The sequence below is a fragment of the Micropterus salmoides genome, unplaced genomic scaffold, assembly GCF_014851395.1.
Source record: "Micropterus salmoides isolate LMB-PRFRI ecotype aquatic unplaced genomic scaffold, ASM1485139v1 Ms_hic_scaffold_6, whole genome shotgun sequence".
NCBI classification, from domain to species: domain Eukaryota; kingdom Metazoa; phylum Chordata; class Actinopteri; order Centrarchiformes; family Centrarchidae; genus Micropterus; species Micropterus salmoides.
The window spans coordinates 34,476,209-34,489,219 of NW_024044348.1; the positions used below are offsets into that span (position 1 = coordinate 34,476,209).

Sequence of the window (13,011 nt, forward strand, 5' to 3'; positions counted from 1 at the left end):
CGTGTTTAAGTTTCATTGAAAGTATTTTTTTCTGTGTATTTGAACTGACAGCAGTGAGTGGTAGAGCAGAGTTTGTCTTAATTTTATTTACAATTTTGTTTTGTAAATACAAATGCTACATGGTGGCCGCAGCATCACGTTCCTTGTGTCTTTTAATAGCACTGCGCAGTGACAGTTTACTGGTTCTGAAAATAAAAGTCCTATACACAATGTTATGTGAATCATCAGTCTAAAAGATTCACAACTACATTAGTAAAATATCTGGTTTGTTGATAAAAAGTCATGGTTCAGGCCTAGGTATTTTAAAACTAAACGCTTAAGAATCTGCTACATGGTGGATGGAAGCTAATGTATATGGAACAGATAATACATTTGTAGCTTGAAATGTTGCCAGCTGCAACCACCAGGCGTTTGATTGAATACAGCTCTGATTCACATCTCTTCTCCATAGCAACAGCACTCAACACTCATTAGTAGTGTAGTATTGAGTGCTGTCCGCCATGCCAAACTAATCTACATCTATAGGTTGTGACATTGTAACTTCTATGTTAAGTACCATTGCGGATAAAAACAATATTTGAAATGGGAATATAGAACCAGCGAGCCCCTCCCACTTCTCAACTCTAGGTATTGCCAAGTGATATGGATTCTCCAGCCAATATCTAGTTATGCAAACTGGTTAATTGTTCAATTAAAATTAAATTGCATGTAAACTCACTGACTGAGGGGTTACTGTTGCACTCATTCTCTACTCCCAATGATAGTAGTTTGTGTTGTCAGTCCAGATGAGGCTCATTTATTAGCTGGCTGTAGAACTTTGGTAGATTTATATGTGTTATGACTGATAGCAAGGCAATATTTTGCTGCTGCTGTTAGTTTGCTTTGACTACTACTGAGTTCACAAGAGCTGTGAGAGTCCCGGTTGTGGGATTTTGGTTTGGAGTGAGAGTAGGTAGGATATTTCTCTTTGTTCTTATTGGTTTGGGTGATGAGCTTTGGCTGCAGCTGTCCTAGAGAAGAGACAGGTTTGGATATGTCTGAAATTATTGTTTGAAAGTTAGTGTCTCTCCTGGCAGACATATTCACGCTGTAGTTGGTTGGGTGTATTTGACATTGTGGATGGTTTAGGGAAAAAAAAGTTTTTTAGAAAGTGTTCAGGCATCAAGGATGTGTAGGAATGTTGTTTTATAGCTGCTGGTTCACATCAGTGGTGGTTGTTTGGAGAAGGAGCGGGAATGTTTGGTAAGAGTTGGTTTGCTTGGCTAAGCATAAAGTCCCAGTGTGGTTGGTGATGGCAGTTGGTTTGGGTTTGGTTGAGGTGAGTAGCATCAGCATAGCAAGTGTGGGTGTTAAAGTGTTGCCAGTTTTTATGCAGTTTAGCAGAAGCCAGGGCCATAACTTCATCATTCTAGGCTTAAGGTTAGAGGGAGCGCAACCCAAGACAGTGAGTGTGCCATTGTGACTTGTGGCTGATGGCCAACAGCATGGTGACAGTGTGGTTGAGGGGAAGAGAGGTAGCTCTGTAGCATTCTAACAAGACTTTGTGGATTTTTGCATTTAGTCTTGAGACATATTCGACAGAAGCTTGTGGTCTAAGCTTAAGTTTGTTTATTAGACATTGGGTAAAAGCATTGATTATGAAAGTATACAGTGACAGTGATGTATGATGATGAAGACGAAAGATAACACTGCTTTATGTGCCTGATGTGAAAAGCATAACATTTGGCTCCAGTGTCTATTATCAGTGCTTGATGGTGTGACCGAAATCAAAGCTTTGTTTCTGCACTTGGGTGCACTTGGTTTCAGAGTTACATAAAAGTATCTTATCAGTGCAGAATAATGTGCACCGCAGGTTTTAGCATGCAAGCCTAATTCAGTGTGATTAAACTGAAGCTTTTACTGAGTTTTGAATGACAACTATACAGCAAACTGATAACATGAGCAGACAAGCTTGTTTTAGTGCAGGGGTTTTTCAAAGTCAGACATATGCAATAACTAAATTCCCACTGTTTTTAGAGCTTTTAGAGACCTTTCCCTTCACTCAGTATCTTTGCTTCATGTCCCTCCCTCTGCACACCCCCTTCAACTCTCCTACACCCCTCTGGGGAGGCCACGCCTCACAGTTTTAAAAACCTTTGTTTCAGTGGGATATATTATGTATGGGAACGTGCCTGCTTCTATCACATATGTCTGCACGATGCCACATTGGTTTGTCCTTACAGCTGTTCACAAGTCTGCAGAAAAAGGAGGAAAAAGGAGAGCCAAATAAACTAAGGTAGCCTAATTCATGACCAATCACTTTTGAAGATGACACTGCAGCAACATATGCACATGTGGTTGCTGCAGTGTCTTCTTCAAAAGTTATTGAACATCTCTCCTTTTGCCCTCCTGTCTGGAGCTGGGCCGACCGTACACATGGAACAGTTATCATGCAGCAGAAGGTGATTGGTCCAGTCTGTGGAAGAGCCCCGGGACTGTTGAATGTGGATCAAACCCAGGAGGTGCTTGGCTTTCAAAGTTGGATGGTTGATCGTAGATTTCTTGTACTTTAGGATATACCCCAAATAAAATACCCTTGTCAAAGCTCGTTATTGTGGATATTGAAAGACTTGATATGTTTGTCAGGCAATGGAATGGCTGTTGACAGTTGGACTTAATACAGTTTGATTGAGGATTAATACCCACCATACCTGAACTAAACCGAAGTGAGCTGTAAAAGAGACATAACTTTGCTGAATACAATCCAGTGCAGTGTTTTGAAATGGTTTAAAACGACACAATATGAGCTGACTATGTAAAATTCTTCACTGTTGCAGTGAATCCTCATGGGGTTGCTTTAATGATAGCCGATGCTTCTCCTGTTATGGGTATGTCTGCTTTCATTCATCCGTTAGTCTTTGCTTGACTTGAATGTCCAAATAAATCTCCCGTACAGAAAAAGGTAACTCAGAATCACCAGCCAGTACAGGGGATGTGGTAAAAAAAAAAGAGCTTAGTCTTGAAAAAACATGGAAATTGTCCCTCATATGTGCTCTTTACTGTCCAAACAAAATTACCTTATAATCGTGTGGTCAGCTAGTTTGGACTAAGAGAGGGAACAAAGCGCTCCTTAGTGTTTGTAGAGAATTTTGGTTACTGGGTAGTGGATCTAACAGCTCTGTGGGACCTACATGGCTGAATTAAGCCACATTGTCAGTGGTCTTACCTTTAGTCTCTTGCAGTGGAATCCATAACAGATGGGCCGTTTGTTTCTGCTCTTCTGTCACTGCTCTTCTGCCGTGCAACTTTTTGTTTATACAGTGTAGGACATACTGTATAGATTCTTGGATTTCTACCAATACAGAAGACAAAACTGTGATATATTTATTACATATTGGCTCAGAGAGCGGGTATACACCATACTGCATGTAGGGGAAGACTTTTTATTGTTTTTTACTATGGATATGGTTTGAAATTATAGTACACCAATTGGTCTAGAAATAAGGGAATACATGAAGTGAAACATTACTGGCAAACATTTGCTGTCTCCAGCCTCTCAAATGTGAAGTTTTCCTCTATTAAATATGTTATGTCCTAACATTTTATAGATAAAACAATACATTGTAAAGAAATAAATGACAAATGTATCAGTAATGAAAACAGTTATTAGTTGCAGCTGGCAGCTGAGAAGATGAGGGAGGGAGTAAGAATCAACCACCACTGAAGTGCTCTTTAGCAGAAACCTGTCTTGGCTGTACTTGTTGAACCTTGGTATTCTATTGTGTATTATGATTGATGTGTGTAAATGATGTGATTCTCTACCTTAGAGTATATACTGGCAGCCTGGAGATTTGGGGTAGGAATGTTGCTGGTTTGAAAATTTGAAAACCTGATGCAGATGTGAAACAGGGTGATGCTCATTGTACCTTGTGTGAGTAAAGGTTAAAAGACAAACTATATCCACACATGTGACATCTTTCTGAATTAGTGTGTTCTTGCCTGACAGATCCTTCTCCAGGGAAAGAACCCGGGTGTGGTATGGGAGTACACCATGCCTCGCACTGAGAGGAAACCCGACTACAGCTGGGGTGTGGTGCGCTCTGACTGCTCTGCTCCCTGTGCTGGAGGTGAGAGTGTGTGTGTTTGTGATTGTAAAAAGGCCTGTATGTGTTTGTTTGATGAGTGAAACTAGAACTAGAAGTCATGTGCGTGTTCATGAATTGACTGCTCACTAAACCCCCGGCTTGAACAACAATTTTCCAATCCTAGCTTAGCAACGGTACCTAGGCAGGGCAAGATTTTTGTTTTAAAACGAGTCAGCTGGAAACAAAAGGCATTTTCAAACAAGTCATGGAGTACAATATAATCTAAATTAGGCAGCTAGCTACCGCTGATAAAATCCTCCAGTGACAGTTGTCATTTTAGCTGGCAAAGTTGACTGTCATTGGCTAGAAATTAATGAATAATTGAAGATTTTTTTTGTTACAGAATATTGTTTGTTTTGGTCACATATTCAGTATGTCATAGCAGACAAGCAGGCTCAACTGCATTTGTGCAAAGAGTGTACTCTATGTGTCCGTGTGTCAGATGTTATCTTTATGTTATGTCTTTCTCTTTTGGTGTGAATATATTTTTGTATTGTGTACAATTCCTGTAGTCCAGCATGGTTCAGGAAGTGTGTTAAGGCTAATGAAAAGTACCTTTGTTAAATGAGAAGTTCAGACTCTGTTGGTTCCAAAAGACTCGCAGCAACCCCTGGCTCACTTGTTAGTGGATGGCTGTGTGTGTGTTCTGACTGTTGCCCTTGTTGCTCCACTCTCCTTGTCTCAAGAGGCTGCAACAGCTCTCATGCAGACACACTGACTTAACACAGAGATTTTGATTTCCTGACAGTTAAAAAATGTAACTTTTCAGATTTCAATGTTTTAGGCATGAATGCTGTTCTCTTCCTGTTTTTCCATCAGGTCGTATCTCCACCAAGGCTATCTGTCTGCAGGACCAAAAGGTTCAGGTCAACTCCACCATGTGTAATCCCCACACCAGACCAACACTGGGCTCCCATCTCTGCAACACACAGCCCTGCCCTGCATAGTAAGTGCTGTGTGTGTGGGTCCTGTACAGTTGGCTGTGGGATATGTGGCATGTGTCTTTATGTTGCCAAATTTTCAGGAACCTTAGGCGCTGTTTTTATTACAGGCAGACACACAAACACACACACACACACACACACACAGTGTGGTTGTGCAGTCTGGAGGTTGCCTGTGGTCCTTTTGCTGTGGTCAGCCACCACTCTGCTCAGCCTGTGTTCTTCTCCTCTATATGTCCTCCTCTCTCCTCTGCCCACTCTCTAATTTTTCCAATTTTCTTTCCATTTTCCTTTCTGAGAAAACACACAAACCTCCCTATCTTCTGTCTTTTTGCATCAGTCTTTACTTAATCCATTATAGGGTTCTCTCCAGCTGTACCGTACATCCATCTGTGTGTCAAGTGGATTTTAATCATGCTGACATGACAGAATCATGTAATGTCTACTATTTCGCCTTCATGTCTGTGATGTCAAGCTTTGTTCTACCACTTCGTAAGAAGAGGAACAGGATGACAAGCTGACCATTTAGTTTAATCTGAAAAGTCTTAACCAGTAGAGAAGAATTTTTTGTCATTATTGTCAAGGACACTGTTTATGTTTTAGGATTTAAGAATGCATTATTTTATGAACACGTCACTTCTTTAAAGAAAACTGAGGTCAGAAAACAGGGCTATAGTTACAGTACCACTGAGGTCATCATGGTCATGTTCTCAACAATATTTCTGGGTGGTTAAATGAAATGAGGAGGAGTATACATTCATTGCAGACATTGGAGGTGTGAAATCACATAATGTTGGATTTTTAAGGCTGATTCTGTTAGACTAAATATATAGACATTTTACAATAACTCGGCAAACAACATGCCTGATGGTGTAGAGAAGGCACTTTTAAAAGAACTTTTAGACAATTATACATCTAGGTGTCTAATATAGTCTAAGAAGATCCATTTTATATGAAATAAAATTGAACAGTGAAGACATACAATGTGAATTCGCTATCTCTATATATTCCCATCAGCCTCAGCTGTACTTTGTGTTTAGCGCAAATTATAAAATGTTAGCTTGCTAACACACAAAACTAAGATGTGAATATGTTAAACATTTTATGTGCTAAACATCAGCTTGTTAGCATGGATTTCAGCATGCTGATATTAGCATCTAGCCCAAGCACAGCCTCACAGAGCTGCTAGCATAGGCTCTTAGTCTTATTTTTAAATGGCTAGAAATTTTGGTATGAGTTTAGTTGGTGGCTAGTCAAACCCTTCTTAGGTTGGTGGGGTTCTATTTTAAAATTTGGACTTAAATGCTGACTACTTCAGAAAAATCTTATTGTATTATTGCCTAACCTCTTTATTTTTGTCAGGATGTAAATACAGGAGTCTGGAAGGGCCCTTTTACTTGAGCTAACATTTATGAAAAAGAAATAATAATAAAAAAAAAAAAAGACAAGATTAAAAAAGAGAGAGTAAGACATCAAAGCCAACTCAGAATGATTGCTGCTGTCAGTGCATATCATCCCTCTCAAAAATTCTCAGCCCAAAGCTTCCTGAATTTCTCTGCAGCAAAATCACTCCATGTTTCATCTCCTTGTCTAGACATTGTGCTTAATGACATGCATTTTTAAAGGAGACTGTGCATTCAGGGACCAGTGCAGCATGCAAAGGAGAAAACCAGGCTAAAGTGCAGTGGAGTAACAAGTTGAAACAGCACTGAATAAATGGCCTCTCTCTTAGGTAGGCCTTTGGCTGAGGGAACTGGAGCTAGCTTGATTTACAGCACTGCTCCAAAGAACAGGCAGGGAACCGTGTCTTGGGTTCAGAGAGCGTACACACACACATACACACAAATACACATAGGAAGAGATGCACATATACAGTTCATATGCACACACATTTTCAAGATATATGATGATGAAATAATGTATTTTGGATTCAAACCACGATGTAACAATAGAAACACAAGCTGCTTCTGTCTGATGTTAATGGTGTTGTCATTATGTCCACCATTAGCCATGCCACAACAAGTCCGGACTGAACTTTCTCTTGTGTCAGGGGTTGAACAAGCCAGACAGCTATCGGTTACACCTCAAACATACAGCCTCTGTTTCTCGCTAGTTTCCCACCACCCGAGAGGGCATTTCCTGCCCCTAATCTTGGGCATACCATTTCTCTTATCTTGGCGAAAGGTATTAAACAGCCTTGTTGCATGTCCCAGCCTCCCTTATTTGTTTCAGTGAAGAAAATGGTATTGCCCAGGTCAAAAAACATCAGTGTGGTTGTCCATTCAGGAAACTAAAGCAGTGTTTGACGCCTATGGATCTTATTATACAGTAGCTGACACCAGTTCTCAGCTGTTTGTGTGTATGGGCCAATTTATGGCCGCTGCACAGGAAGTGAGTTGAGTTGAGTGAGCAGCATGTAAGCTTTAATGACTGCATTAAGACCTCCAGGATGTACGGGCACGCATTCAAGAGCCCAGCGGAAAAAAGAAAAATTGACAACAAGGTGGGATGCATGTGCACTCTGTGTGTGTGTGTGTGTGTGTGTGTGTGTGTGTGTGTGTGTGTGAGAGCATGTCTGACAGGAGGGGGGATGTAAAAGTGCCTGCTTATCTCTGCAGAGTGTATCTCGGGTGCTGACAGGCCTATCCATGTTTTATTGTGCAGAGACGGCGGGATTCCCATGGGGCCAGCCCAGTCTAGCCATGCAGAGCCAGTCAAACTCCCCTCACCCCCTTTACTCCCATCTACCCCCTTTTTGCTTTAGACCTGCTTTAAACCTTCACTCCCCATATTGCTGTTAGCCTGTCAGGAAAAATAAAGATGTTCGACTGAGGTGTAGCAGCAGTTTCTGAACATAAGAAAGGGGAGCGAGGAGAATATTAAGAAGCCAGTTCAATCTTCCAGCCCAGCGTTCAGTTAGGAAGCAATGCACCTGTATCTCATAGATTTTCTTAAAAGTCTATGTCTCTCTTGCTTTCTCCACCGCACGGGCCCCATCCCCACCTCCTTCTACCCCTCCATCTTTCCTTCTACTATAGATCCATCTCTGTTGTTTGAAGTTATTTTGCTCTTTCTCTTGGAAGAGGCCATCTGTAGAGTCACTTACCACTGGTTGGGGATTTCACTGTGCATCACGCAGCAGGATATCTAGACAGATCAAAGGGACGTGCTGTACCTGTGCCAGAGAAGATGTACAGAAAAATAGAGTCATAAGATGTGTCCACAAGACACTGACCACAGCCTGTATCTATAAGACTTGTAAGAATTACACTGAAGCCAAGAGCCAACTTAGTAGAAAGTGAAGAGTAACATTTCTTAAAGTGTGTTTGGCAGTAAAGGTTAATGATTTTTATTTTTGATAAATTATGGCCCAAATGGAGACAAGTACAAACAATAGGCATAGCAGACATTTTGACTTATCACACAGGTCTTACTCAACATTAATGATGGCTCTGTTCTATTCAGGTGTCCCAGTAAGCCGTGTCAGTGTGCCAGCATGCACAGTACCAGGACAATTAAACCAAAGCAGCTAAATGGTGCTTTCCCCACTGTGACATAAAAATGTCTTCTGTAAAAAAACAAACATATTGGAGTATGTGTATAACCAAAGTAACTTTGATGAGTGCAAAAGCAACATCACCAAATACCAACCAACTAAAAAGACAGGGATGTAGAGTCTGTTAAGAACACTGAATGAACATACTGAAGTGAAATGCTGAGAAAGGAACAGCATAGTACAGTAGTTAGTACAGTAGTTAGTACAGATGTACAAAAGAAATAACATAAGTAAACATTTGCACATTTTTTTATTCCTTAGTGTGCTGTACAGTCTGCCCCAGCATCATGTCTTTGGTCTGGGACAGGCCAGAGATTCTCGTTCTTCACCTCCTTCACCACCTACTCCTCCTCCCTCTACCTCCTCCACCTCCTTCTTCACCTCCCCATCCTCCCTACTCCTCCTCTCTCCTCCTCTGTCCTACTCCTGCTCTGCCTCCTATCCAATCTCCTCCTCCTCCTACTGTTCCTCTTCCTTCACCTTCCTCCTCTCCATACTGCTCTTCTTCCTCCTCCTCCTCTCTGGTGTCCTCTACCTCTTCATCTATCTATTGAAGGTTCTGAATGGTGTGTTATCATTTTTAACTCCTTGTGTTTCCACCTGGGTAGCTGTGCGCTAATTGAGCTCAACCTGTGCTGATTGAGTGAACAATATTGAATGTTAGTGTTTTCTCAATGACCACATGGTGTAGGCAATGAAAAATCAAGGGATTTGTGTCTGGAGTTCAGATAAATGGGTGTGCTTTTTGAAAAATGGAGTTATGGGAAGAGTATGGGTATAGCAACCTGTTTGGCAGAGATTGTCATTTTGGTAACTGCTGGCCTCCAACCATACTTGATATTAGGTTAAGAAGAAATGTTAATTTGTCAGTGGTAACTGGTGTGCTGCCATACAAGCACTAAAAATGCACGGGTGAGCCTCTCAGAACCTCCCCTGCAGCATTGCACTTGTCTACCTCAAAATATGTCAGTTATTGAGACATTTCAGAGATATAAATTACAGCTAGGTCAGTGGTGGTTTGCAGTGAAGCGGAGTAGCACTTAAGCCACTTTTCCCCAATGATATATTGTTATTTATAAGCCAGGCAAAACAGAGGAAAAAAAAGCAAACAGTCCCCAAAAATTTAAAACCAAATGTTTTCGGGTTCCAATGGTTCACATCTTTCCCATTTCCAAATTGCAGTCTAGTCCTGCTGCTTCATTTGTCTGTGGCGTTTGAAAGGGAATGAAAGGATTTTTCTTCCCCTGAAGCAGGTCAGCGGCGTGGAGGAATGGTCTTTGCGGTAGCTTGAAGCACGTCTCAGAACTGGACTGAGCCATCTGCCCATCTCTCCGTCTCCCTCTTCTGAGCCTGTGGTTGTCAGACCACTCATTTGCTGTAATCTCCCCCTTCAGCCATAACGCCAAGACAGACGCTATTTTAGAAGCAGCGGTAGGCTTTCATCAGTGGGGAAGCAGGATTCTAAGACACTTAAAGAGGAGAGGAGAGGCAAAAATCAGGAAGAGAGGAGATTGAATTTAAAATGATGGGAGGAGAGAGGACAGGTGAGAAGAGAAGGGAAAAAGATAGAAAGAGGAATGAAAAACCGGAGAGGACAAAAGAGAAGTGAGGTATTGTAGTCCCCATCTGTCTGTAGCCTTATTGCATGTTGTATATTGCAGTTGGCCTTGGAGACCTGGAAAGCTGTTATGGAGAGTTGTATATACAATATGGTTTTCATGTTTAGTTTCAGACACAAATAGTACGGAGAGAGCTGGATGGATATGGATATATATTTTGCCCTGTGTATTTTCTTTGTCCGTCCTTAACTACCATTTTGTACAATGACAAACATCAATGTGTGAAAATATTGCATTTTAAAAGCAGCAGGTCTAGGTTTTCATGAGTCATAGCAAGAAAATACCAGCTAGTTTACCAGTTGGCGTTTTTAACCACCTAATAATAAGTGGTTTTCTGAAGTCTTTGGAATGATAGCACTGACTGGTAATTTAGGGTGAAATTGTCTTTTTATGTGTGTTTGGCCCCAAAATAAGTGCTTGAACCTGTGGCTGACTGTCCTAATAAGCCGCTCAGTCATGTTGTTGGTATCCTGATGACAGAGGCCATATTTACTCTGTCGCATATATAATGGTATATATAGTAAAATGATACTATATATACTATTATAGCTCATTAAACTGTCTGTGTGTATATATGTGCAAATGTATGCATTTAGCATATACCCACTCACCACTTATACTTACTGTACATACAGGCTTTTCATCAGTGTTATCCTTCCTTCTCGGTTGCATTTTCATTGGGCGTCCTCCTTACCATCTCCCTCTTGGTGTTCCTCTACAGTTGGGCGACAGGAGACTGGGGCCCCTGCAGCCGCTCCTGTGGAGGAGGTCAGCAGACCAGGACGCTACGCTGCCTGAGGAAGGTGACTTATCAGAGAGAAGAAGTGGTGGCGCACTCCCTCTGCCCTGTCATCTCTCCAGCACAGGTCCAGCCCTGTCACACTCAGGCCTGCCCACCCGAGTGGAGCACCGGATCCTGGTCACAGGTGGGTTTGTGGCAGTGTCTGAAGTCAGGTCAAGTTTTTTTATCTCCTGAGAGGAGATGCGCGCGCACACACACACACACAAGTTTTGCTCAGTTGCTTAAACACATTTCTTGAAATGATGCCTCTTTTTCTCTAACACCCAATTCCCCAAATGTCCCATTTTCAGGTCAAAATGATGCTCTCCACTCAAAACCATTCAATCTTGCTGAAAAACCAAACTTTGCCCTCAGAAACACACACATGCACAGTCTTACACACTGGTGAGATAATTTCAAAACAATACTACAAAGTAATTATTAATATGTTGCTTGTGGTTGTCCCCCCTCAAAAACCTTTTCACATGATGAACACAACAAAAGAACAAAAGAATAACTAATATAAACATTTGCACATGTTTTATTTCTTAGTGTACTATACAGTGCAGCACAGCAAACAACAAACTATTCTGCTCCAGCACCCTGTCTTTGGTCTGGGACAGGCCAGAGATTCTCATCCTTCACCTCCTTTTCCAACTCCTCCTCCTCCCTCTACCTCCTCCTTTTTACTACTCCTCCTCTGCCCTAATCCTGCTCCGCTTCCTCCTACTCATCCTCTACCTCCTCATCTTCCTCCTATCCCATCTCCTCCTCTAACTCCTACTGTTCCTCTTCCTTTACCTCTTACTCCTCTCCATGCTGCTGCTGCTGCTCCTCCTCCTCCTCCTCTCTAGTGTCCTACACCTCTTCCTTCAGATTTCTCTGGATCCATTGTTCCAAACTGAATGAACTGACTCTGATTGGTGTGTTATCAATTATGACTCTCTGTATTTCCACCTGGGTAGTTGTTTGCTAATTGAGCTCACCTTGTGCTGATTGAGTGAACAACATTGAATGTTAGTGTTTTCTCAATGACCACATGGTGTAGGCAATGAGAAATGAAGGGATTTGTGTCTAGAGTTTAGGGAAATGTGTGTTCTTTTTGAAAAATGGAGTTATGGCTTTGAAAATTTAGTTCAAAAGCCTGGTTATCGTGTTTAAGCAATGGAAAAACTGTAATATGCATGCTGTCAGATGTTTACCGAAGCTAAAACAAACACTCTGCTGCCCTCTGTTGGACATGTGGTAAAACATTGAAAAAGAGTTCAAATGTTTTCTCTTTTAACCTTGTCCTTCTTGTCTAAAATTTGGGAAATTTAATGTAGATACTTGAATGACAATGAACTCTAAGTGACTACATTAACCAAATACACCCTTGAATGACAAAACTGCCACACAAAAGTGATCATAAGCAAAATTGTCTGGTTTGCAATAAGCCCCTCTTGGGTGATTAGTATATGACTTGGAGGTTTTAGGTTCCTCTGTATCCACAGTGCATCACACAGTAGACAGGGCTGTTATTTGCAAATTTTCCTGTATACAATAGTAATAGCCTGGCAGCAGCAACTTTCTGAAATGATTAGCTGGTGTGACCTGCACAGTCCGTTCATTCAGCTGTGATTCAGCCATGATTCTTTAGGACAGTCCTGTTGTGTGTGCTTGGACTATTTTGTAACACCGGTCTGGGTTCAGTCAGCGGTCATGCAGAGACAAGGCCAGTCTCCCTGAAAAGATCAATTGGACCTTTCATTGACAAAAAGACAACTGGGATGTGTGTATGTGCATGGTTGTGTTTGTAAATGGACATACGCAGATGTGTACGTGTCTTCTGCCTAAGAAGTGAATGCAGTGTTGTTGCCCTGGCGGCTGTGGTCGTCAGTCCCAGCGGAGCAGTTTGACTCTGTCCATCGCTGCATTTCAGTCCAAGTTTACAGCCACGCTGTCTGCTGTTGGTGGATCCTTTGATGGGCTTCGGGTCACATTCATTTTC

The 13,011-nt window shown here is 41.6% G+C and overlaps 1 protein-coding gene across 1 annotated transcript in view; it reads left to right on the top strand.

Annotated features, from left to right (window-relative positions):
• Nucleotides 1–13,011, top strand: part of adamts18 (ADAM metallopeptidase with thrombospondin type 1 motif, 18) — a 57,848-nt gene that overhangs the window by 39,231 nt on the left and 5,606 nt on the right. The window contains exons 17-19 of the mRNA XM_038702188.1: nucleotides 3,986–4,106; nucleotides 4,944–5,070; nucleotides 10,962–11,166. Of these exons, the coding sequence (XP_038558116.1) occupies nucleotides 3,986–4,106; nucleotides 4,944–5,070; nucleotides 10,962–11,166 (453 nt within the window). The remainder of the gene's footprint in view (nucleotides 1–3,985; nucleotides 4,107–4,943; nucleotides 5,071–10,961; nucleotides 11,167–13,011) is intronic.